This window comes from Vanessa atalanta, chromosome 10 (genome assembly GCF_905147765.1).
Source record: "Vanessa atalanta chromosome 10, ilVanAtal1.2, whole genome shotgun sequence".
Lineage (NCBI taxonomy): Eukaryota > Metazoa > Arthropoda > Insecta > Lepidoptera > Nymphalidae > Vanessa > Vanessa atalanta.
The window spans coordinates 12,648,404-12,674,355 of NC_061880.1; the positions used below are offsets into that span (position 1 = coordinate 12,648,404).

The following is a 25,952-nucleotide window of genomic DNA, read 5'->3' on the forward strand; positions in this document are numbered from 1 at the left end:
TTAATCCTTCTTTTTTGGTTTCAATTTTTTATTCTTACTAACGCCTGCTATCCTACAAAGTAACACGTCCGCTTTGTAATACGATTAAATGTAAATGATATCATAGAAAGTGTGAAAACAAATCACTAAATCTTTTCAATAACAAATTACTGAGTCGCGCTATTAACAATAAAAACAAAAATTTTTAATTTTTGAATAAAAAATTCGACGAATAATTATTATATTTAAAATAAATTATCTAGACTTCACTAGTAATCGTTCGTTTTTCTTGACACTGACAACTGACAAATCTAAATTGACATTAAAACTTAAAACACTGGAATTACAAATTAAAATATACAAGATTTTATATAAACGGGAAAAGTAGAATAGGTTAAATGTAGTAAGTAATATAAAAAAGAAACATTTTAAAAGAAGATTGTGTTTTCAATGGCCTTTTAATTCAAGAAAGCTCTAATGCTACTATATCGTGACAATGAATGGATTTATTGCCGTTCACTGTGGTAAGTAAAAGATAATATTTATGAAAGTAAATTCAAACATGGATTTTTACTAAAACACTGTAAATATCAGGAGCAGGTTACCACAGTGATTCTTTAAGAAAAGACTACCAAAGAACTTGCTACATTGCATGTCGAAAAGCTGCCGAAGCACTCGTACAAGGTGGAACTGCTGTGGATGCTGTAGAAAAAGCTATTATTGGTTTGTAAAACTGTTAATTTGTTTATTTAAATTATAATTACCATCGCATAATTTTTCCATTGTATTTCAGAATTAGAAAATAGTCCATTAACAAATGCTGGCTTTGGATCAAATCTAAGTTGGGATGGATTAGTTGAATGTGATGCTTCTATCATGAATGGACAAACATTACACTTTGGTGCATGTGGTGCAGTGTCCAATGTGTGGAACCCCATCACATTAGCTAAACAGCTTTGTATTAAACAGTGTGAGAGTTTATCTTTAGGACGTGTACCACCTTGTATTCTAACTGGGCAAGGGGCTAAAACTTGGGCTGAAAGAATGGGCTTGCAAATAGTTGAAGAAAATAAGATGATTTCAAGTCGTGCTTTCCGTAATTATAAACATTGCAAACGAAAATTAAAAAGGTATTCTGTTCAAAATGATTTGAAATTCAGCCCACTGGATACAGTAGGAGCTATATGTGTTGATGCCAACGGATTGGTAGCTTCTGGAGCAAGTTCTGGTGGAGTTTCACTAAAACATGAAGGAAGAGTGGGACAAGCTGCATCTTTTGGAAGTGGTGTATGGGCTGCAATGAGTAGAGATGGATTGACTCCTTCCATTGCAGCTTGCACTTCAGGTTGCGGTGAACATTTAATAAGAACTCAGCTTGCTAAAAATTCAGCTGAAAGTTTGTTAGAATCATCTCCTGTAATAGGTCTTGACAAATGTTTGAAAGAAAAGTTTTTGGAATCACCTTTCTTATGGGATATACCGGAAAGGCTTGGTGGCACATTGGCTCTCACTTTTAACCCTCAAGTTGGAGAAGGAGAATTACTTTGGGGTCACACAACAAAAACAATGTGTGTTGGATATATGTCAACAGATACGGCTAAACCAAAGGTATATTAATATATAATAATATTATAAATGAGTATGCTTGTATATTTAAATACTTTAGTTTTTCAATCAGGCATGCTCAATGACTGGCCGTATTTGATTTTGATAAGTCAAAGAACACTTTAAATGTTATTTTTAATTATATTTTACAACACATCTAGCAAAGTAGGCTAGTATATGTCTAGGCTGAATACTGGTATTATTAAATATAATATTCCTATATTATTGAATACAAAAATTGGTCATTATTTGACCAATTTTTCAACTAAGAAGAAACTTGATTAATTTTATGATATTGTTAAGCTGCATGAAAATTTCCAATCATAATTATAAATAAATTATCGACATATGCCTGATTTAACTTTGTGCCCTTACACCAGTAAATTACAATAGTTAAGTCAAATAAATTCTGTATGGTGTATCTGGTTTCCCTAATTCATTATTAGAAATAATTATTACTTCGTTAACTATATGTATATTGTATTTATTGTAAATGTATGTTTAATATAAAAACTTTAATTTTATTTTTAATTCTTGCAATTTTAGTGTGTCATATCCTACTTACCACCAAAAGTGGAGTCTGGGCGTAAGGCAGTTGTATCTGGGGTACCATTCAAAGTGAATATGCAACCTGCTCCAGTATTACAATGGGAGATTAAGACTGAACCACACCTCAATGGATCTCTTTGACATACAATTATATTTATTGCATTAGCAACTATAGCTTTTGACCATACATGTACAAATGAAAGCTTTTTAAATACATTTTTTAAATATGTGAATATACATTGTAAAGTAGTAAACTTATAGTAAATGAAAATGTTGAAATTTTGTAGCCATTAAAGTTAATTTCGAAATGAATATCAAATTACATGAGTTTTATTTTTAAATTAATAGTGTCTGTTGATTAATGATTTGAGAAAATTGAGCTTTAAAAATATACTTTTCAGTTTAAATATTGCTTTTATGATAATACATAATCTTAGTAACAAGACATTTGCAAATGAAAAATTTTATATATTATGAGTTGATTTTCCAGTTTTAAATTTAAATATCTTCCTAGTATTCAGGAGAATGTAAAAAATCTTATTTAATTAACTGTAGCAATAAAATAGGTATTCAACAAAATAAAAATTCAAAAGAAATATTTCGATGTTTTATTAGAAAGAAGAGTGCTAAGATACGTAATTCGGTGAGAGGCGATTATTAAGTACATGACTATATAATACAAATTGATTTAAAACTTCATTTTTCATTACATAAATGAATAGCAAGATTTGCTAACTATAAGTAAAGCAGAGCACCATATGGTAGTACCAATCCTAATCTTGAAACCGAGGGTGCATATCTAAAGTAAATCATTTAAAAACAGAGTATTGTGATGTCCATTAATTAGTAACTGTTTTATATAATAATGTAAATCAGCGTTCAATTCAATTAAGATCTAGAAAAGTATACGAAAATAACGGAATATTTAACTAATATTACTGTTATCAGTCTATGATTACAATGCTTAATCTCTTTAGAAAAGTAAATATTACTATAATGACACACAACACAAACACAGACTTATATAATCAGATGGATATTTTTCATCCATAAAAATAAAATTTGTCAGTTATAAAAATTAAATTGATCTTCTAATCTGTAATTGATTTTAACTTATACCCTATATGTACTCATTTAAAACCATTATAATATTTTGTACTAAATATGATCATTCACCTATATAATTCATGTTTTGAAGTAAACAGTCGAAGCTGATACTAATAATTAAATATATCGTGATAAAAACTCCTACTGCAACTGTGCAGAATAAATGCATTACTTTCTTACAGTATTTAATAATATTATGTATGTAAATTAAAACATTGAATTGCGTTTGATATCGCATAATTATAACGAATAAATATACTTTTAGGTACACTGGGACTGATATTTCTTGTGTGTTAATATTAAATAAAATAGAATTGAAATAAATCAGTAACTTACTTAATGTGTGCATATTAAGACTTCTAACAAAAAAATATCAGAATAAATCACAAATTACGCTTAGATTTATAAATGTGTAGTAATAACTACAATGAGTAAATATTATATGGAAGAGGCTGCATCTATATGCTATTTTATTATTGCTAATTCACAGACCACTGGCAAGGTAATCTTCAATGTGATATAATGTCACACAAACTAACTATGAAGTCACTATTATCCATATTGCTATATTTTAATTATTCGTATAAAGATTAAGATAAGGTTTAGCCTCAAACATATTTTTTCGCAATATAGATATGGTACAAATTGTAAAATATATAAAATTAACTTTACCACAAACATAATAGGTTGTCTAAAATAAATGCCGAATTAATACTGTTGTCTTTACAATCATTAAGATACATTTTAAATGTATTAAGGCCAATTTTTTACATTCCATCACAATATTTCCTCACTCAAGGCCACCATCAGTCTATCCAATCTATTACATAACCAAATTATTTTGTCTTTTATGGTGTATTATGAAAAATTATACACACCCATATTCATACCAAATTGCTGTTTCCTTTGAGTTATCAGTTTTTTCGTTGCGACTCACCGTACGTTTGTCATTTCGCAAATCTTCTCGTTCTGGTGTATTCTCTTCCATGGAACGCGGTTGATCAGACACAGGTCTATGTTCCATCGACCTATCACTGTTACTTTGACACGCCCCATCACCAATAACGGTTGAAATTCTATTGTAAACCAAGTAAGTTGGGTTTTCTTTAACAGGTGTGCTCTGAGGTTTACTGGTTATGTTTACGTCTTGGTTGTCATCAGCTAAATATACTGTCCGACGTGTTCCAGCCGTTCCGAATACAGGAGAAGGAGTCGATGCTACAACAATAATTAATTACTTAACAAACTACACGTAAAAATCTACCATTTAATTAATCATGCACAATTCAAATAAAAAAAAAATATTCTTGACTTTACATTTAGTGGTCAACGTTTAAATGACAGAGATTCACTAAGGAAATTTTAGTTTTTTATATATTTTAATGTGCGGTCACAATTACCTGCTGGCAAGCTCGATTCACCCTCTACACCCTGATAACTATTTCGATGCGATGATGGCACGGTTTTATGTGGTCGCCTTCTGAGAGATGCTCGAATCAGGGCATCATCCCCACCTCCGCTATGAATTGAAGCTGCTGACAATCTTCTAACAAAATTACTTTCACCAGTCATTCTTATTGGGTCAAGACTATGAATTGAACCTGACATTTCCATATTATCAGACTTCTTTAGCAAACTATCGTCAAATCGTCTGAAGCTCGAGTCAGAGCTGTGTCTAGGTGATTCGACACTTGGATTAGAAGATCCTTGGTCATGGTCAGAAATTTTAGATAACTTCTCTAAATCTTGACTACCTGGATCTGATTCGCCAGATTCTGATCCTGCTAATGTTAATTGTGATTTAGAACGATTCGCATCTTCAATCCTTTTATTGCTTCGGGAAGGTACTTTGTTAATTAAATCCGTTCCAGCCTTTCGTACTCTTTTAACAAATGACGCACCAAAGCCTCGTCGTTTTGTCGTGCAGTTGTCAAGTTTTTTATAATGTTCCATAATTTTTTCTTCCAATTTTTCTTTTTGTCGGCATAAAGCATTTACTCTGTCAGCGAACATCTTTTCCTCCTCATGGTAATGTTGTTTATCTTTTAAAGAATGTGCTAATAACTCATGGTATTGCGTGAGAAGTTGTGAAACATGATCCATTAACGATCTTCTATCAGCATCTAAGCTCTTATTCATCTGAATTAGCATTTCACAGTGTTGATTTGTTTTACTGATTTCCAGTTCCATACTAGTAATCACTTCCGATTTTGTGTTAATTTCACCAGAAATTTCTGTATTTCTTAATTTTAATTGTGCGACTTCACTTCTAATATTTCTGTACTCTTCTTGCATATTTCTGTACTCATTCTTTAACCTATCACTGGCAGTAAACAGATTTCTAAAATCTTCTTTCAACTTAGAATGTTCAGCCCTTAGATTTGTTAGATTTCGAGATTCGATTTTTAAGTTCTCGCGTTCCAATTCAAAGTCTGTTATTTTTTTTTCACAATTGGTTAGCTTTTCTTTTAATTCTCTGTTTTCGATTTTCAAATCTCGAATTACTGCTTTTACGGGCTCCTTCTCACTGAGCAACGTTTCATATTCTGTGTTTAATTGTTCATGCAAAGTTTGCAAAGCTACTTGATCGCGTAGAAGATTGTCTTGTTTATCTTTCAAAACCTCCAGTTGTTTTATTATTTCCTCCTTTTCTGCAGCAAGTTGACTATTGGCAAGTTGTAGCGTCATTTGTTGCGAGATAAGAGAACCATTCTGAGAATTAAGCGTGGCTACATTTACTTGTAGTTTAGCATTTTCTGCTTGACAATTTTCTAAAGAAACTTGTAACGTCGCTAAATCTGCAGTCAATTGTTCGATTTGAGGGTTAACAACGTTTTCATCAACATCGGTTTTGCCCTTATTATTGCAATTACATGGAACTAAATTAAAGAAATTTGCCTTTGCAGTAATTTCTGATATCAATGCTTCATGATCAACATTTGTTATAATTTTTTCTAACAATTCTTCAATGCTGACGTCTTTTGATATTAATTCTGATGTATTTATTCCCAGCTTATCCATACAGTTTCTCAACTTATCAAAATTAACCTTCTCCAGTATTAAATCCTTTTGAAGAGCTTGTATAGTTTCAGTATCGACTTTCTTACTTGACTTCAACTCTTGCGTCTTTTGCTCCAAGTCTTGGAGTCTGCTAGTTAACGACTGATTTAAATCTATCTGTCTTATTAATCTTTCGATTTCTTTGTTTTTAAGTTCTATTTCAGTGCTAATTGTATCGAGCGTCACATCTTTCTCTTCTACCGCTTCTCGTAACTTAGTAACTTCCCTTTGTAAGTTATGCGTTTCTTTTTCACTGTAAGTTAATTTCGTTTTAAGCTCTTCTGTTTGTATAATGAAACGTGTCACTTTTTCAGCATCAGGTTTAACTATGTTTAACTCTTTTGTTCTCGAATCTAATGTCTTTTCGAGATCGTCTGCTCGTCTTTGTATTGAATCACACAACATTTGTATTCTTTGTTTGTCTTTAGTCAAAGACTCTAAATGTCTTTCGAAATCTTGTAACTTATTTTTTTCTGAGTCTCTATCAATCGCTTGCCGATCTATAAATGTTTTTTGATTATCCAATGAGTCTTGTAGCTTTCTATTTTCTTCCAATGCATTTTTGAATACCTCTTCTAATTCTGAATTTTGCAGCTTGAGTCTGTTACAGTTTTCTTGTAACTGTTCACATTTGAGCGTTAATCTCTTCTTTTCCTTTTCTAATTCTAATACCTTATCACTACTTTCTAATAACGATTGTTCTCGAAGACTGTCAATTGTAGAGAGAAGTCGCTTATTTTCTAATTCAAGTTTTAAAGCCCTCGCTTGTGCATTACTGGTCAGTTGTTCAGACAAACTGTTTTCGCCCGACTCCAAAGTATTTTCACATTCATTATCTGTGTCCAAGTTACTATTGTTGCTTTCACTCAAAACAGATCTTGTTATGTATTGCAAATGATTATTCTCCTCAATCAGTTCTTGAATTTTTTGTTGATCTGCATCTCTCTCCTATAAATTTATAAAAAGATTAATAGACTAGATATACAATTTCATTACACCATCCTAACTAATATTACAAATGCGAAAGTGAGTTTATTTATTTGTTTGTTTGTTACATTTCCACATCATAACTACTCAACCGATCATAAAATGCATATGAATTGTCAGTAATACCGCTAGATTAATATTTTGGGCGTAATAACTTGGACGTTTTGCATACTCAATATCCAAACCTGGGCGTAGTCAGGTATTGTTACATTATGTACTTTTTACTCAAACATGTGGGCAGAATTAAGTAATATAAATATATAACTTACCAATGCAATATCATTGGCCTCTCTTTTTAACTTAATCATGGCTGCTTCTAGAGATAGACATTGTTCTGCCCTTTTCCTCGCCCTCTGTAACTGCTCTTCCAACGCATCCCTTGTTTCCATTAAAGCTTTATTGTCTTCTCGTAATTCTGTGACCCTTGTCTTATAATATTCAGCATCAGATAAACGATCGCGATATCTCTGTATCTCCTGTTCCAACCTAAAATAATATAAAAAAAATTATAGAGGAGAGGTCCTACCTTAAATTATTGATCTCATAATTATTTTATATGTATATTTAATATTTTAATCGTCAATATTATTTCTATTCAGCTTATCAAGGATTTTTTTGGTTATGGAAACCATTTCATTAGCAAAATTTATAAGGAAGGTTGTTGAAGAATATAATAAGTGTAAGAGAAATTTCAGACTTAGTTAGTTTTAGTTCTCATAAAATAAAACAACAATTTTACTATTGAACCAACTACCTGTCACATCTCTCTGCCTTCTCCCTCAAAGCGTCTACTTCATCTCTGTAGCCCGCTGCCTTTCTCGCTTCGTTAAACCACTCTTGGCTGTCCGCTCGTAACTTTGCTAGCGTCAGCTTAGTGTGTTCTAATTCTTCACGACATTCCGACAGCTGTTCAGATTTTTCTTCCCTGAAATTATTCGCAAATCATGTTATACTCCGGAAATATTTATACTTTTTTATATTATATTGGCAAGTGGACTGGGAAATGGACCACCTGATGGTAAATGGTCACCACTGATGAGCAGATACTATTCATACAGTTTTAATCACAATTCCATAAATAACTTACAGCTCCTGTCTCTGTTTCCGTAACCTTGCTTTCCAATCTGCTAATTCAACAGCTAGATGTTGAGTTTCCCCGTTATTCTGATTAACATTCTGAGTAGATCGACTTTTTCCATTTTTATTTTCGTTCTCATTTTCACATAATCCTTCATTCAGGACGAGAGACGCCCAGTTTTGTAAATAGTGGTCTCGTTCCTTGGCCAGTCTTCTCATGTGGTTGAACATTGTTGGTGATTGGAAGAGGTCAATTGCATCTGGTGTTAATACCACGGTTTGCATGTCTGTCACCTAATGGTATACAAAAGATTCATAAATGTTACATTTTGTATGAAAATAAAATTAAAAGTGGTAAAATTTTAATATTAAGAATGTAATATGCACTTCATTAAAAACAAACATTACATTCACGTATTTTGTTTCTTTGTATTTACTTATAAACTATATAAAAAAATACAGTTAAATGAATTATACTTAATATGTTAAATACACTAGTAAAGTCTTAATACAGGTAATCAATACAAATTTTGTTACAAAGAGAGTTAAGTATAATTTAAACTGTATTTAAATAATCGCAGGGTACTTTGAATTCATATTCATTTGATTTCTAACATCTATGGTATGCTGCTGACAACTACATAAGTCAAGGTTCCTCCATAATTGTCAAACATACATACAAGTTTCCTAACATGGATGTTTTAATTGGTCAAACATGCCTCTTTGCATAAAATCAGCCATTTATAATTTTATGTTTAAATAAATTTATTTTGAATATGATTAATTTTATGTTGAATATATTTGTGCCAAATGTTTTACAAAGTACCTGAATTCTGGACAATTTGTGTTAGATATGGTCGATTGACTTCCATAGGGGTATTGTAAGTAACAGTTGATAATACCCCTATAATGTTATACATTACTTACATGTACAGACAACAAAAAACTTAAAATTTATGAGAGGATTAAATTATTATTAGTTTTTTTTTTATAAAAGACTTTTATATTATATTTAATAAGACTGAATAACACACAAACCTGTTTTATACATTCCACAATATTATGTTGCAAGTCAACATCTAGCTCTTTAATTCTCGTAATGAAAATTTCTTTGTTAGGACACTGAACTGCTGCACCAAGTAACAACAGAGACAACAGTTTCATATTCTCCAGACCTTCCCGGGTTTCTGGTGCTTTACCTAAGCATATGCATTCAGGCACAACTAATAGAGTCATTCCCAACTCTTCATCAAATAAAGCCTTTACATTTTTAACTATTGCATCAAAATTCTTTACTCTGCCCAAAATGAGTGCCTGGTCTTCGAGTCCTGTTAGCTTTGTAATGTGAAATGAAGGTTCTGGGTCAATCTGGAGGTAGATATGGTGTAGGATATCTCCATTGAAGAGGGAGGAGTATTCCTTGATACTGGCAGGTTCTGGCAGGCATGATCTTAGCTAAAAAAAATGTATTAATAAGTGTTAGTCACATACAGACTAAAAGGAAAGTATTTAATGTGCAAGCTCTAGTAAGAGATTGAGTGAGGTGTGGAGTGAATAACTTGCGAGCTTATGGGCTTATACAACTCATCCTTACTAACTATGGACAATCACAAAAATTTTGCAAAACAACTTGCCAATATTTAGTCAGAAGGAATATATATATAAGTAACTTTACTATAAGTATAAGAAAAGGTATATATTTTGGTACAATGCTAATAATTATGGGAAGTGGTGATCCATTTGCACATAATATCTGTATCACAAGAACATAAATAAAAGTTCTTAAGCAAAATATATGTATTGACTAACATGGAATATATTAGATATTTTTTTTATTAATAACTTAACCAAAAAATTGTAATTATTTTTCGAGTGAGTTTGTTTTTAAATATATCTTTGCTTGAATATATATTTCGATAAAACAATAAATACCTATAAAATATATTATATTACCAAAACTAGTTTTTTAAATATATGCAAAATCTCTCTCTTATGTTAAATAATAAATATATATTGATAATTTATACAATGTGAAAGTTTTATGGTTTGTTCAACAATGTTAGTCTATACAACAATAGATCAGCAAGTTATCAATTAATTTTATGTCTGGGAAGATGAGAAAAGAGGTCAGATGCAGCCATTGTGTGCAATAAATTTTCCTTCATAGAACTTTCTGCAAGTTATATGTTTTTTTAAATTTATTTCATTTTTCTAATGTTTGTTGATATTATTAAAAAAATAAAAAAAAAAACTGCTTAATTCATAGTGCAGATAACCCACTAATATTTACCCATAAATACTACATGTTAAACTATTTAAAAGATAATTATTTTGTTTATATTGTAATATTCATGGATTTTTACTGTCTCTTAAAATAAATAGGCCAATCAATCATTACTAAATTAATTTTATTGTATTAATATACGAAATAATATATGAATTAGACACAAGTACTTTTCCACAAATAAGAAAAATAAATATTATAAATTTATAGAACGACATACAAGCGAAATCATCTCACGCTTCATTTTATTAGTACTAAAGGCACGGATGGTTGATCACTCACCCACGAAACAAGAGGTCCGCTTAAGAAGTCCTCGATCTCAGAAGCAGATGCGGCCATTCTCGCCAAGCGTTAGGATGAACCAAAACTAATTCTTTGATACCGTCTACATAACATGGCATCGAAAAAACAATCGAAATTAACACGAGTTCCAAATCTATTAAACATCGGCAACAAAATACAAAGACTCCTGGTAGTATGTGCAAACACCGTAACACGATTTGACAATTTGACAAAATATTGACAAACAGTTGTCAATTGCAAAAACTTTATCATAGCAATTTTATGCTTAGGTTCAACTCATAGGTCTTCGATTTTTGCTTTGTAATTTTGAGTATGATTAATTCTAGAAAGACTTTTAATATAATTTATATGCAATTAAAAAGGAAAGCAATATAATAAAAACAAGACGAGATTTTACTGTAAATATTTATCTATATTTTGTAAACTACTATTAAGTTAGCTTAGCGTCGTTATTTAAAATGCATAATTTTTATTTTTCGCATATATTTTTTTTCTATATATAGGGAATTTATAAATTTCTTATGGAGGAGATGCCATTTGGTTATCTCATTTTATTATTTCAATACCTTATGGTTCAATAATAAAGCATTTTAAACAATTTTATTGTCTTTATATTATTTTAGTTTCACGTTAATAGATGGACATTACGCTCTTAATTCTCTTATCTTATTTTTTGGTCTCCACTTGAGAAAATTATATTTGACAAGTCAGTCATAACATTGACATTCGAAGTTCCATATTGTCAATTTGTCAAGTGTCAATTTTAATACATATTTAGTCTCTGATGTCTATTTTCATTTTGTTATTGATTAACTATTTTAAAAATCTAACATTGAATTACTATTATTAGTAATAAGGTAAAATATATCCATATTTGTTAAAATAAAACATAACACAGGGCAAAACATTAACAACGTATAATATTTGTAAAGTTTTTCTTTTAATATTTTAAATTTATAATGTCTAGTAAAATTTTCGCTAAGGTAAATAAAGTTCAGTTTCAAGACCAACAGTTAGACGACTATGTTCTCGAGGTAAGATCATTGAATACATTTATATTACGAGGTAAACATTACCATTTTAAAGGTGTCTATAACTTTCAGAATTCTGTTATCAAAAGTAAACTTCAAAGTAAAATTGATGCCCTCTCTATTATGACTAAAGAATTGGATAAATGTAGCATGGAAAGAGATAGATATAAATTGCTAGTTGAACAGTTGAAGTGCAAAAAAAGTGTTCAAGATAATACAAACAGTCACGACAGATTTGCGCCGACTAATACAATAAGTGGCAGTGAGATTTTGGCAAGAACAAAAGAGCAGAATAACCTGCTTAAATTGGAGGTGTAGTATACAATAATATGTGCTTATATTAAAAGACCTAAAGCCATTTAGTTTGGGTCTGTTATCACCACTAATATTTTAATTACTTGAAGTGATGTTTTCTTGCAGATTGAAACACTTAAAAGCAAATTGGATGAGGCCAATGGTGATATACTAGCATTGAGGAAACAAATGCAAAAGGGACAAAGTTTTGATGAGCAAAATGAATATAAAGCCTTTTCCACATCTAAAACGGATTATGAACAATTGGTGCAAGAATTAGAAAAAATTAAAAAGAAGGTTTGTTTGAAACTAAACTTAATTTTGATTTAGAAAGTTATCTACAAGAGCATAATATGTCTGTACTAAAATATAGTTATTTTTAATTTATGATCTGTAATAGGAAAAAAATATACAAAATTTTAGTATCAGTTTTAATTGAAATTTCTAATTAGTAATACTAAAATACTGATTAAAATTTTACTAAATTTTTGCAGTATCAGCAAATACAACTTGATTATAGAGCCACATTAGACGAGAAAGAGGAGCTGGTGTCAGATCGTGACTACTACAAGAGTAAGGTGCAGCGCTTGAACCACCAAATAAGCTACATTTTATCTAATAGAGTGAAGATGCAAACAGATGAACAGGACAGTCCTAAGCAAATTGTCGATATTGATGCATTGATTACTGAAAATAAATATTTACACGAAAGAATAACACAGCTGCAAGTCGAAAAAGAAATTGTCAAAAGAACTTTGACAAAGTATAAGGTAACTTATAAATGTATTATTAAACTGAGTGTCTTTAAATTTAGGTTTAATAAATAAGTACTGATATTAAGTTATATTTATTTTCAGATTCTTCTAGACAATAGGAGTAAAAATGAACCATTCAATATTAAAAAGGGGTTTGCAGATGTAATAACCCAAAAGCAAGGTACATGGAATTAATGAAATATAGATAACATTTATGAATACAATTTAAACACCACTGAATTTTAATGTGCTTAATTCTTATACTGTGCTTTGTTTTGATACTATGTTTTGGATGCTACAAAAATTCAAAAGTGGTTTCACCATACTAAATTATAGCAGTGTAGAGCTGTGAAAATAACAGGCTCTTATTGTTTATAGTTGTCTTACTTATCATCTTGAATCTGAATAAATAATGTCTCATAAAGTATATAAATACAATAAAACAGTCCCATAGTGAGGAACAAAACTTAAAGATATTTTGTTTTATAATAGACTGTGTGAGTCTAAATGACTGTTTCATAGTGCAGTTACAAATACTACTAGAAAACCAAAAAAATAAATTAGTATTGTATCATGATCATAAAATTTCTTACAAAAACATTTAATTTCAGTGAGGGAACTTTTGGATATAAACTCCAAGACAGGTTTAAAAAGAACCTCGGCTGCAGAGCTCAAGTCTTTATGTTTGGGACTATTTGAAGCTTTGAATGACAAATCGATTGCACTCCAACATCAAAGGAAAACTAATCAGTATGATTTTCATTTATTTAAATATATCAAATTTTTTTCTTTTTTAAATTATGGTAGACCTTTACTGTCGGCGCTCATTTAGCGAAGAGGAGCATAAAGCATTTTTCAAAAGAATTGTATTACGCAACAGCAACTCATACATAAAACATCCAAATAATGTCTCCAGTGACAATTAAGAATGCTTAATATCACAAACAAATTGTGACTATATTTAATTCAAATTTAAAGTTATAAAAAGTTGTTTTTGTTGATATTTAGGTGGAAATAAATAAACGATTACTTAGAAAAATGCAACGAACGTATGTTGTTAGTACAAAAGGTTACAAGCTTACATGTCAATCACCGATTAAGAAAAAGAATAAAATAAGAGTTGTCAACTAATAACGATAACAAATAAGGTTGCGTTCTTATATGCCAACAGTTTTAAAATTAAAAAAATAATAATATTTTTATATCATTTTAATGTGTGTCATAAAATATATTTTATTTAATTTACCCTTTTTTTAGAATACTGGCCAATAGGATAACAGATTTGGAGAAAACATTAGAGAACTGGTGTAATGGTCAAAAGTGTGTACCAATTTTTCCATCTCAAATGTTAATGGAAGAGTTCCCCAATGATTCAGGATCAGTCAAATCTGATGAATCTAAAGAAAAATCGGAAAAGGAAATGTATGAAAATAATTATATCAACAAGATCAAATATACTGACAGCGACGAAGAGTTGAACAAAAGCAAAGAAGATTTATCTAGTTCGAGTTTTGAAAATGGGAGTGGTGATCACAGATTGTCATCAAAAATAGTTCTGCCGCAAGAATTAGAAGATTTAGTAAAGGAAGCCCTCGCAGCACTGAAATCTGTTCAGTGATCCGGATAACTGTTACTTCTCTAGAGTTTATGATGGATTTTAGTGTTGGACAAAATTTTAATCACTTCTATATCATGACATTGATATAACTTATATTAAAATAAAACTATTGGCAATTAAGAAAAAAATAAGGTCTGATCCACACATCCACAAGAGCCACAATGGTTTTATGAATAGATTTACTTTTTGTAAATATTGAGATTGCAGGTTCAATAGTGGGCAAGCACTGCTGTAGAATAAGCTCCAAATCTCAACCGAAGACCGATTTTCCCGGTCGGATATATTTACGGCCTGTTATTTTTAACTGCTTAGAATACAAAGGTAGCCTAAAACCTGAACTAAAAGTTTAATTTAGTATATTTTTTTTATTATATGTTTGTATAGTTATTATTTTCTAGTTAGTCAATTCCACCAAACAACCTCCCTAAGGAAATGATCCCTATGAGCTCATTGGTTCACGTTAGACCTTCATTGGCTAATCTCATCGGATTGTCTTATAGACTCGGAAACGTTCTAAGAAATATATACCTCCTCCTGTTATTTGATGATGACAACGATTAAATTTTTGTATATGTGGACTATATATAGATATATGATTTACTTATGTGGACAGTTGGTACGATTACTATCTTTCAAAAAATCTGGGAAGTTGGCAAAAAAAGTTAATTAAAGTTCACATTATTTAACGGTTTCGGGATCTCAATAAGATTTATCAAAGTAAATAATATCTAACATAAATTCTTTGTCATCATCACGTAACAGATCTCTTACCGTACAGTTACAGATAGCGTTTATCGAGCACTTGGCAATAACATATCAGATTCAGGACGCCTATATGTTTGTGTTTTTTATTCTCTGGGACTTCGACTCGTGGAATGGACATTGTACTTATCACCAAAGAATTATCAAATGGAAACTATTCTAGTCTATATATTTATGAATTATACTTTTTATTTTAAATAACAATTACATAAGTGTCTATTTAATATACATTATACATATATACATAATGTATATCGGAAATGCATTTATAAAATCAGAGACATTCCAAAATAAAATGCTTATATACACTCAGTCTTTTATTTAATATAAAAATATAACATTTATTACATGTTAAATTATTAGCAGCGTACTATATCAAAATACATTAGGTACTGGTTGTATTAAATGGTTTCGTACAATATGACAATGCAATATTTTGGCTTCCTACTCCATTTGATGAAATAAATATAAATGTTTATTTTAACTTACAAACTTATCTTAATCATATGGTATGTTTGTTGCACCAAAATCAAATGGTACTTGGTAATTATAACTATTTATAACAAGGTAGCACAATCTCGTATATAATTATGGTGTACCTACGAGAATTTCGCTTTTATATACATATAAATTCTAGCAAATATAACATTGATAAAGTGTGATATTTTTATCACTATTAACTAATCATTTATCTTAAAAACGTTAGACGCTGACAACATCCTAAACGGCTTGTAATGACATGGAAAGTATTTCATACTACAATAAAAATATAATCTATACAATTCGTCAAAAAATATATGTTTATTTTCCTATTTCAAATTGTTGTAATTTGATTGTATTGTTTGAAATACGTTGCTTGCAGAATTACTCAATTATATAGAATGTGCCTGTGACGTCAAGGCATTAAATTAAACCACTCATATGACGTTCTAAGACCAAATCCAAAAAAAAAAAATCAAATACATTTATTAATTTTAGCCACAGGACTTTTATACATTTAATAATTTACAACATCATAATATACATATATGTAACTTATGGCCAAAATAGGTCGAGCGTTGCCGTCCCGAATTATTCATTTGCAAAATTATTAACCAAGAAATGCTGAATAAAGACTGAAGTCTAAGGGGACTGTGCGGGGAGAGGGGACGTTGTTGTTCTTTGAAAATTGTGTTTTTTGTAATATGTTGTATTTATCAACATATAGTTATCAAATTAATAAACAAACTCTTCTCTTTCGCTTTATCGGATATAGTAATAAATGTAAATAATATACTGGTTAACCACACGGTTAAAATATCGGAACGTCGAAGGTCATCGGGTATCGTCAGCGTCTCAATCGGTTAAGGTTTTGGTAAAATAAATATTAAAATGCAGCAGAACGGACAAGGATCGTGAAAGTGATATGAGTATTAGGGCGCTAGGCGAGCGCCGTGTAGTGGTGCAGCAGCGCGGCGGAGTGCAGGCGCAGCGCGGCGGCGTCGGAGCGCGCGCGCGCGGCGGCGGCGGCGGCGCGCGCGAGGCGCAGCAGCAGCGCCCGCTGCGCGCGCTCGTCGTAGCGCTCGTACGCCTCCAGCCCCTCCTGCAGCTTCAGGATCAGGCTGTCGTAGTTCTTGCGGACCACCTCGAGGATCTGCCGGCCGTGACGTCGCGTCGTGTTCTACTCACTTCTGTTCGTATTCGTCCCCGCAATCGTGCCGGTGACGTGGTAATAAAATATGCCGTCGCGGGTGCCGTTTATTTCAACCGAGGGGCGTCCGTGCCCGATTAGCCGTTTTCACGGGTTCTCGAGAGGAGCCCGTGAGCTAAATATTTATCAGTGACTTAAACAAAAAATCCTGTCCAAAAGTTTAGTCTCTTACGTGCTGGTAGAATATTTTTTATTTTATTTTATTTATTTATTTTTATATGCAAAAAATGAGTTATAAGATAGTTCCGTCACCTGGTCCTCGGTGGGCGTGGAGAGGCTCTGCGAGGCCAGCCACGCCTCGATCTTGGGCGAGAAGTGCTGGATGATGGCGCGCACGTTGACGAGGCAGTTGGCGAGCCGCAGCGCCTCCGCCTTGTACTCGCCCGCCGCCGTCGAGTAGCGGAGCGCTGCACGCACGCACACTCACTCTCACTCTCACGCTCACGCTCACTCGGCTGACTTAACCGTACCGAGCCGTAATACGTCAGGTGTCAGGCGTAAAACAACAGCCTATGCCCTTCCTCGGGGTTTAAGTTTACTTCGTAACCAATTTCTTCAAATTCGGTTCAGTGGGACAGACAGACCGACAGAGAGATATATATCCAATCTTACCGACTTTACATCTAATATATTAATGGCGGGGGCCAATTTTTGTCCCAGTGATTATGAGAAGAAGACCGGTTAGGGTTTTATTTTAAAAAGTCTTGATTACAAATTACCAATTAATTTTAGAGACCGAAAAAAAGATACTGGCGTGTTAAAAAGCGGCGCTACGGCTGTATAAAAAAAAAGTAATACGTATGAACGGACGTCGTCAGTATACGTTGAAATTAAATCAAAACAAACCTGTCATACGTTTAGAAATTCCTAAAAATCTGTTTAATAAACGCAAGGTCTCGCGTGCGACCCACTAGGAGAACTGTAACCGAAGTGTTGATTCAAAACGACTCAGTGATAAGCGATACACACCCATATAAAATAGATTGTCAAAAACTTGATGCATCCGGATCAACTCGTAGTACAGCTGATCGTACGACGACGGCGTCGGCAGAAACGTGTCCCCGAACGTGATGAACAGGTTGAATATGTTAACAACCTGAAACGAACACGAGCAGACGTCAGCCGGGAATTGGATTCACAAAAGGAGCTCCCAGCTCGCGTGGCACGTGCCTGCTGCGCCATGACGAAGACGTTGTGGCGGCGCAGCAGCGCGGCCTCGTGCGCCACGAGGAACTTGAGCAGCGCGATGAGCGCGGCCCACAGCGGCCGCCAGTCGCGCGCCAGCCGCACGCGGCAGCGCTTCTGGTAGCTCAGCAGCCGCAGCAGCACGCCCACGCACAGCTCGTACAGCGCGCCCGGGAACTTCTTCAGCAGGTGGCACATCATGAACTCCACCAGCAGCTCTGCGGGCACACGTTTCTGTCGCCACTTTATTGAATAAAAACGTTACAATATGTTGCCTTCAAGCTGTTTAGTGATTATGTTATTAACAGGGTATTCAAAATTTAAAGATCACTCATGGTGTTTCCCGAGGCAGTATTCTTGGTCCAAATCTATTTTTTGTATATAGCAATGAGCTATGTGACCTCTATTGTGACAAGTATTATTTCGATTGTTATTATTCATTCAGTTAAGGCGAATGTTTTGTTAAAACGCTCATTTGAAATAAAGTTTATTATTATATCTAATCGTAGTGTGTACTTTTAACATTCTTGCAATATACCTACATTTTATTCCAACCATAAGGGGGAAAAGGCCAAATAAACAACGCTTGACAGAAAATTTACGCGATATCATTGGTCGAGAGCTTGATTAATCTATGATATTCACTATGGATTTGCGAAGAAATTAGGAATTTTGAACATCGACAAAACTGTTATTGGAATTTTGGAAGTAAAATTAAAGTGGAAATAAAATAAGTTGTTAAATGTTGTATTATCAATGAAGATGTATTAATAATAAACTCTTAGGAGTTCACGATATAGCTGAGTTATCAGTAAATCGCATGAAACACGTAAATCTAAGGTTTGTTTATCTGTACACCTTGCATTAGAATAGGCTATATATAGAATATATTCATAGTGAAATGTAACTTACCGATGAGCGTCGAAGCGAGAGGTTGTGACGGAGGTTCTTCAGGAACTATTTTTCTGTGACGCATTGGTAGCCTGTACAGTTGGACCTGATAAAAAAGTCATAATTTATTTAAAGACATAATAAGTTCCACTTAACGTAGCGTGAGATACAACTACCTTTAAATTACAAGAAGATTTTTAGACTAGAACTGAACAGCCATTATATGGGTATTAAGTTCACTTATTTATCATGTATCCGAAAATATTTGTTTTTATTTTAATTGGTAGATGAACTGACTAATGGGCCACCTGATGGTTAGTGGTCACCATAGCCCAGACGTTGACCAATGCATAACAATGAGAACTGAGATGTAATTTCCTTAGTGCCTCTAGTTACACTGACTTATCAACCCTATACTAAGTACAATTGTTTGGCGGTAGAATGTGATCGCTCGCACAATAACCACCAATGACCCAAACCATTTATATTCGACCTAAAATACAAATTTTTATTATAACTTAAACAAAAAAAACCAGTATAAATTTATATACTTTACCTTAAACGTAAGATTTTGATCATGCATTATAGAATTTGCAAACTGTTCCTCAACAATACAAGTGAGTGTGATGAAACACAGGCTGCACTTATTGATGCTGGCCTCTGTTCGCGTGTCAGCCATCACTATGGAACTAAAAAAAAAAAAAATTTACATATAACCTCATTTAAAACAAAAACTTTTTGATCTTCCTAGGGCCGCTAGGCAGTCGCACACACTGCTAAATATATAATGCCGTTATATGTGATCCTATTATTCATATTAAATTTATTTTGTACAACAAAATTAAACATTAAAAAATTTTCGCTTTAATTACTTAAAATCCAAATAAACATAATTCAAGAAGTTCACTAGTCTGGTTAAGGACATTAAAAAACATTAAAATAAATATAAGGGATAACATTCATTTTTACAATTAAATTCCTTAGTTTATTCCTTACCAGTATTGAAAGAACGTGACTAGTAGGTTTGTTGGCTGATCATTGTCAAGCGCTTGAATCTGTGCTAAGTTAGGTGGGCTCTGAAAAAAAATACTGATGACATATATAACAATTTAGTCTAATATCAATATCGATCTTGACTGATGTTTAAAACTATTCCAATCATATTTACTGTATTGTACATACTGAATAATCAATGTGTATTTTTTTTAAAATGTCTGAAATTTTAAATAGAAAAAAAAAATCGAGCTGTATGACATTATTCAATGTTAATTTCAAGATAAAGGCTAGATGTATATGTTATAACCAAAAGCCAAACGTTTCGAAAGTAATTTTGACTGGCAACACAGTCAAAATACTTCTGTCACAGGTTAGGTTAGTTTCATTTTTGAGGAACGGGTACTTCTATAACAGTATTGAAATAAGAAGTGATCTTAGGCGGACAGACATTGCACACTTACAGAAATAAATCTAACGTAACAAAAGTTCCGCCAACCCGCATTGGAGCAGCGTTGTGGAATATGCTCCAAATCTTCTCCTCAAAGGGAGAGGAGGCCTTTAGCCCAGCAGCGGGAAAATTTACAGGCTGCTAATGCTAACGCTAATAACAAAAGTCAATAGTATTTTGTACTAATTTTGTCCGGCTAAAGTAGTTTTGCAAAGAGTTGAGTTGAAACCGTTTCTGAAAGATTTAGCTACTCGTTTCAAGGCTCAAAATCGCACCTCCTAAAAAAACCTTGAAAAAATAGTGGTCGTCATCGGAAGAGAAATGTAAATAGATAGTGCGTGTGGTGTACCTGGTGCGGGGGGAGCGTGTGTGGTGGGGAGGGGGGCGCCGAGGAAGCGGCTGCGGACGACGAATGCGCCAACGTCGTCATAAAGTTGCGGTTCAGGTGAGACGCCTCGTACAGCGCCAGCAGCATGCCCTCCTCGCCGCCACTGGTCGCACAGACACAACACTAGCTTTTAAGCACCGATGACAAGCACGACAACAGAATCAGGGGCTATTATGTAATACAAAACAAAAGAATATTATATTTTTTAGTATTATTATATAATAAAATTGGAGTGTCTGACAATAACATTTTTTACAATTTTTGTCAGACTGTCTGTTTGTTCCGGCTAAGCTCTGGAACGGCTGGACCGATTTTGACGGGCTTTCACTGGCAGATAGCTGATGTAATAAGGAGTAACTTAGGCTACTTTTATTTTAGAATTATACAGGGTTATTGGTAATTGGTTAGAAGGTGATAGGAGTGATTATTTGCGATAATTTTAACCCCCATATGCATGATGCAAAACTGAACCATTTTTGAGTTATAATGTTTTATAGATTTTTTCAAAATAAGTCAAAATTGCAACTTCAAAAATTTCTTTAAAAAAAGTATCAATTAAAATCTATTTTTTTTTTTCTTCTGATTTATAAAAACGAATAAACACTGGTTATTTGACAATATTAAAACAATAATTATCGGTCCAATTTTAAAAATGCGAGACGGAAAAAGATGTTATTTAAATTTTTTTTCCACAAAAATGCCTTAAAAACAAAAAAAAAACGTTATTAAGCTTGTACTGCAGATTATTTTAAAAACACAAACGTTTTATCAGCTCTCCAAAAATGTATAACAACTAGGAACTTATTTCAAAACAAACCAAAATAAAATGTCCTCAAAAAACGCTGGTGGAAATTCGTATTCGAACATAAACGAAATCAGACTTAAGTTCGCTCTTTAAAATTCACACAAAATAATTAATACCAATAACCCTGTATATAAAATAAAAATAAAGTCAAACGCGCACGGAGTCGCGGGCACAGCTAGTATAAAATAAAAATCATGAAATTACTAACCATGGATAAGTAATGTCGAATTTGGATTTAAATATGGGTATATAAATATTTTATGGGTTTCAGAAACAGTAACGGATATTATTTTTTAAAGATTGTAAATGTTAATACACAAAATCACTGTTTAACTTTATTTGTAGGCTATTTTTATTTGGTAATAGGCATAACCATGTGTACTGTCTTCAAATATTCTCGATATCGGATAGTTTTTTATTTCGGATATCGTTTGGTTTCGGTTACGGTTATGAAGCAACAGGAGTTATGGAATAACATTTCTGACACTAACAATGCGAAAATAAGTGAAAAACTATACAATAAACAAAAACACAATAAATATTTGAGCAATTGGGGGGGTTCTTAGACTGTCTCTTTCTCTCAATAAGACAGTTTGTACATGACATATAGTAATTTTATGTACCTATTTCTTTGTCCTCTAACCACTGGCTGCGTATCGTCGCTGGTGAGAAATATACCTCCCACCATACTCGTTAGAGATGACAGCCACCCGCCACCACTCGCCTGCATTCCTCCGAATGTTGACATCACGAAGTCGTTCAATGCCGCTCTAATTACTTGACCGTATCTGAAAATAGATCAATATTGTAAACTTATCCTAAAGACTATAATGGATTACTAGTCTGTTCCTTATATCAACAAAACATCCGTCAGAGTTCGACTTTGAAGTAACTAGCTATTAAAATCCGTCCAATAAGTTTTGACGTCACATGCGACTTCAAAACTTACGAAACCTTTTATAAGCACGCTTAGAATAACGCGAATTCGTAAACTGTTGTACTATCCGTAAGAATATAGTAACCGAGCGTATATATATAGATGCATGTTTAGTTTTGAAATATAAAATTCTTACCCATTTAGGGCCAGTTCATCGTCAAGTATCGACAGTTTCACGACGTAGGGATTCGCAGATTCTTGCTTTTTATAATTAACTAGGAACATCAGGAGCAGTACGACGTCATACCCTACAACATATAAGAAAGCAATTATGAAAACACAGAAAAATGGTTAAGTTAAGTGGTTTGCTGAGGGGAAACCTTCAGAAGGTTTCTAGGGAGAATTCGAGGAGAAATGCAGTTTACGTTTCATCCTCTGCACAGATCAAAGTGATTCGCTCCAATACAACGCATCTGCGGCCTCCTTAGTTTGTTGTTGACAAACCATTCAAGCATTGATTACACGCTGAATGAGACGAGTAATGGACCCGATTATACAAATTGAATTCCAAATTATGCGATTAAAGAAGGACGTCGCCAAAGTGTCATGAAGGCTACATTAACAAAAGGTACATTAACACTCGTATAGATTGGAAGATGCACTATGGATAGATATCAACAAAAACACTTCAACAACCCCTTAGTTGTTATATTTTCTACTGTTATATGTTATACTTGTTATATTTTCGTCAGGGTTTTCGCCTAAAAAGTTTCCTATGTTGCCTTGGGGTTCAAATTTGCTTCAGACCAAATTGCATCAAATTTGAAATCAGACCGACAAGAGTTACTTCCACATACATAAAATTAATAAAGATGGTGGCAAATGTTAACAGCATTCACTGGTTAAATCTCAAACCTGACATTTTAATGTGTCATATAAATATAAATAAATATATGTATATATAGTAAGTATATATATATATATAGATCGAGAATAAAAATAACAGTAATTGTTAGAGATTTTAAACTATAGAATAAGATTTGTACAATATTATGTTTTTAGCATTAGCAGCCCATAAATGTCCCACTGCTGGGATAAAGGCCTCCTCTCCCTTTGAGGAGAAGGTTTGGAGCATATTCCACCACGCTGCTCCAATGCGGGTTGGCGGAATGTTTAAGATCAATATATTTTAAAAGTATTTCAAGAATTAATATACCTCCTTAGAATGTTGTGCATTTTCTTAAATAAACAAATATCTGCTGACAAGTTGGCGTACCCTTGATTTTGATTAAAGCAACAATGCAATCAAATTATTAGGATTAGCATTAAGATTATGTAACATACCATGTTGCTGTCTTTCGGTCGCTGTACACAGTAACTGTATCAGAGGCTCAAACAACGAATGAAGCATTAAATATTCCACCAGTGGGTTGTCATCAATATTATCTATTCCGGTTGCAATTATTAATAGTAACTTCAGCACCATTGATTTCAAGCTATCCGGTACATCACCTGTTGAAAATAAGTTCAATATACTTTAACATACAAATTCCTCAATGGCTGAAATTCAATCATAATCATTATTGAAAAATTTGAGGTGCTTTCTATATATATATAGCATATTTGCAGGTCTTAAGCAATTTTTTTTTCTAGTCTTATTTCCGAAACAATCATATTAATAATAATTAATCTTGTCATGGGCAATCAAAAAAAGGAAATTATTTGATAAACATAGGTAAATTTTTGGGGTAGTTCATTAGGAGCTAGGCTAAAAAACAGTATGCCTATGCTTTTTCATGAAGTTCAAACTCGCTTCAAACCAAATTTCATCAAATTCCATTCAATGATTTGGCCATAAAAGAGCAACAAACACACAAACTTACTTTCACATTGATAATATAATTATAAATATACCTGATAACACTGTACTGCAGTGTTCTAATAGTTTCTGCATTTTTGCATTTGCAGTATCTGTTCCTAATAAAATAGTCTTGATATTCAGAGTAGCATCTTGCCCCGCTCTTTGATACATGGTAGTCAATATTGCACTGAACGTCTGCAGTGCATACACCAACCTGTAAAGTAAGTATCACTCATGCATATCACTCCTGTATCGGCATTATATATATATAATATTGTTTTACTATTTGAGGAAACCTTATGTGATGTTCTTGTCCCAACATTTCTATGCATTGTAGAACCAATAAATTGATATTGTCTTTTAAATTGGTTAGTTGTTCAGCGGACAGCTTATGTATTTCAGCTTCAAGCTGAGGAATTTTAGGTTTTAACAGAAAAAACTCATCCCAAAATGTTGGGTTATCACTTGTTAAGTCTTCGCCTCTAAAGAATGATTCGTATATCTGTACGACTTTCTCTTTTAAATGTCTTTTAGAACCAGAGCCACTTCTCTTTCGTGTAGCCATAGTCGTGCAGCTTATTAATCAACTAAAAATTATGTTTATTTATAGATTATTAATAAATATCCTCTGACAAGAAAATACTTTCTCGTCTTCCTTAATTAAATGATTGCATATAATATAATATAATTTTAAAAAAGGATAAGTTTGATTTTATATACTTAATTGATACTAATTAAGGTATTCTTTTCATATAATATAAAATTGCCACTTTAAAAGTTTTACAGATGTTCAGCTATACAACTGATAGTTCAAATGTCATTTAAACGTCAGTTCAGTGTTGCCAAAACTTGTCTTTTTCTTTTTTATTTTATATCTTTGGTCCAAGTTTTTTATTAACACAGTACAGAATCAAAGCAGTCTTTATTTTGATATCCTATATGGTACATAATGAAATTAAATTTTATATAAAGAAAGATTAAATGTATTAATCAACGTAATAAACAGGATATGACCGTTACGGCTTAATTAAACGACAATACATACCTAAGTATCTAAAGAGACTTATTTGTATTTATTTAATTTTTTAATCGACACCAAAAGAGATACATATTTTTTAAATGTTAAGTAAACCGTATATAGTTCCTCATATTGTAGTTTTGGGATCGTGATAAAACTTGGAATGCTACAAAAGCTTTAAATACATAAATGTGCAGCAATATAATTATAATATATAAAGCAACATTGATTAAAAATGCATCGAAATTAGACAATAATATTATAAATGTAATGTTTAAAGAAGTATTCAAATGTTTTAAGTGGGTACTTTATTTTCATAAATCGTTGAATTAAAGTGTTTCTATCAAAAGGTTTTAACGTTTTAGGTTATGGCAATTCTGAA

The 25,952-nt window shown here is 32.5% G+C and overlaps 4 protein-coding genes across 6 annotated transcripts; 2 read left to right on the plus strand and 2 right to left on the minus strand.

Moving 5' to 3' along the window:
* The first annotated feature begins 295 nt into the window (after positions 1-295).
* Positions 296-2,446, plus strand: LOC125066875 (threonine aspartase 1). The gene is made up of 4 exons (XM_047675182.1): positions 296-503; positions 574-702; positions 773-1,587; positions 2,131-2,446. Exons 1-4 carry the CDS (start codon positions 476-478, stop codon positions 2,272-2,274), a joined length of 1,116 nt encoding a protein of 371 aa, XP_047531138.1. The 5' UTR covers positions 296-475; the 3' UTR covers positions 2,275-2,446.
* Positions 2,447-2,726: 280 nt separating this feature from the next.
* LOC125066922 (girdin) lies at positions 2,727-11,133 on the minus strand. Its single transcript, XM_047675248.1, has 7 exons — positions 10,931-11,133; positions 9,403-9,819; positions 8,375-8,658; positions 8,042-8,212; positions 7,557-7,773; positions 4,641-7,248; positions 2,727-4,458 (listed from the first exon to the last, which is right to left on the minus strand). Exons 1-7 carry the CDS (start codon positions 10,985-10,987, stop codon positions 4,109-4,111), a joined length of 4,104 nt encoding a protein of 1,367 aa, XP_047531204.1. The 5' UTR covers positions 10,988-11,133; the 3' UTR covers positions 2,727-4,108.
* Positions 11,134-11,846: 713 nt separating this feature from the next.
* On the plus strand, positions 11,847-15,371 carry LOC125066784 (coiled-coil domain-containing protein 149). The gene is made up of 7 exons (XM_047675053.1): positions 11,847-11,985; positions 12,055-12,294; positions 12,403-12,573; positions 12,771-13,046; positions 13,134-13,212; positions 13,643-13,781; positions 14,289-15,371. Exons 1-7 carry the CDS (start codon positions 11,911-11,913, stop codon positions 14,647-14,649), a joined length of 1,341 nt encoding a protein of 446 aa, XP_047531009.1. The 5' UTR covers positions 11,847-11,910; the 3' UTR covers positions 14,650-15,371.
* Positions 15,372-16,405: 1,034 nt separating this feature from the next.
* LOC125066950 (armadillo-like helical domain-containing protein 3) lies at positions 16,406-25,351 on the minus strand. Of its 3 annotated transcripts, none has more exons than XM_047675286.1 (13): positions 24,849-25,351; positions 24,606-24,766; positions 24,036-24,203; positions 22,888-22,999; positions 22,438-22,602; positions 20,971-21,112; positions 20,174-20,253; positions 19,734-19,866; positions 19,199-19,283; positions 18,272-18,504; positions 18,071-18,197; positions 17,354-17,508; positions 16,406-17,044 (listed from the first exon to the last, which is right to left on the minus strand). In XM_047675286.1, exons 1-13 carry the CDS (start codon positions 25,115-25,117, stop codon positions 16,832-16,834), a joined length of 2,043 nt encoding a protein of 680 aa, XP_047531242.1. In that variant the 5' UTR covers positions 25,118-25,351; the 3' UTR covers positions 16,406-16,831. The 3 variants fall into 3 exon arrangements, with proteins under 3 accessions (XP_047531242.1, XP_047531241.1, XP_047531243.1); XM_047675285.1 differs by having other exon boundaries at positions 16,406-17,071; XM_047675287.1 differs by having other exon boundaries at positions 16,976-17,216.
* Positions 25,352-25,952: the final 601 nt, after the last annotated feature.

Coding starts and splice junctions, on each gene's coding strand:
- LOC125066784 (XM_047675053.1), top strand. CDS start 11,911: ATGTCTAGTAAAATTTTCGCTAAGGTAAATAAAGTTCAGTTTCAAGAC. Junction 11,986..12,054: donor TAGACGACTATGTTCTCGAG/GTAAGATCATTG, acceptor TATAACTTTCAG/AATTCTGTTATCAAAAGTAA. Junction 13,047..13,133: donor GAACTTTGACAAAGTATAAG/GTAACTTATAAA, acceptor ATTTATTTTCAG/ATTCTTCTAGACAATAGGAG.
- LOC125066875 (XM_047675182.1), top strand. CDS start 476: ATGAATGGATTTATTGCCGTTCACTGTG. Junction 703..772: donor TGTAGAAAAAGCTATTATTG/GTTTGTAAAACT, acceptor ATTGTATTTCAG/AATTAGAAAATAGTCCATTA. Junction 1,588..2,130: donor CAGATACGGCTAAACCAAAG/GTATATTAATAT, acceptor TTGCAATTTTAG/TGTGTCATATCCTACTTACC.
- LOC125066950 (XM_047675285.1), bottom strand. CDS start 25,117: ATGGCTACACGAAAGAGAAGTGGCTCTGGTTCTAAAAGACATTTAAAA. Junction 19,867..20,173: donor GTCACGTTCTTTCAATACTG/GTAAGGAATAAA, acceptor TTTTTTTTTTAG/TTCCATAGTGATGGCTGACA. Junction 18,198..18,271: donor TCTTCGTCATGGCGCAGCAG/GCACGTGCCACG, acceptor TGTTCGTTTCAG/GTTGTTAACATATTCAACCT.
- LOC125066922 (XM_047675248.1), bottom strand. CDS start 10,987: ATGGCCGCATCTGCTTCTGAGATCGAGGACTTCTTAAGCGGACCTCTT. Junction 9,820..10,930: donor GCGGACCTCTTGTTTCGTGG/GTGAGTGATCAA, acceptor CATTTTTTTTAG/CTAAGATCATGCCTGCCAGA. Junction 7,249..7,556: donor AGGCCAATGATATTGCATTG/GTAAGTTATATA, acceptor ATAAATTTATAG/GAGAGAGATGCAGATCAACA.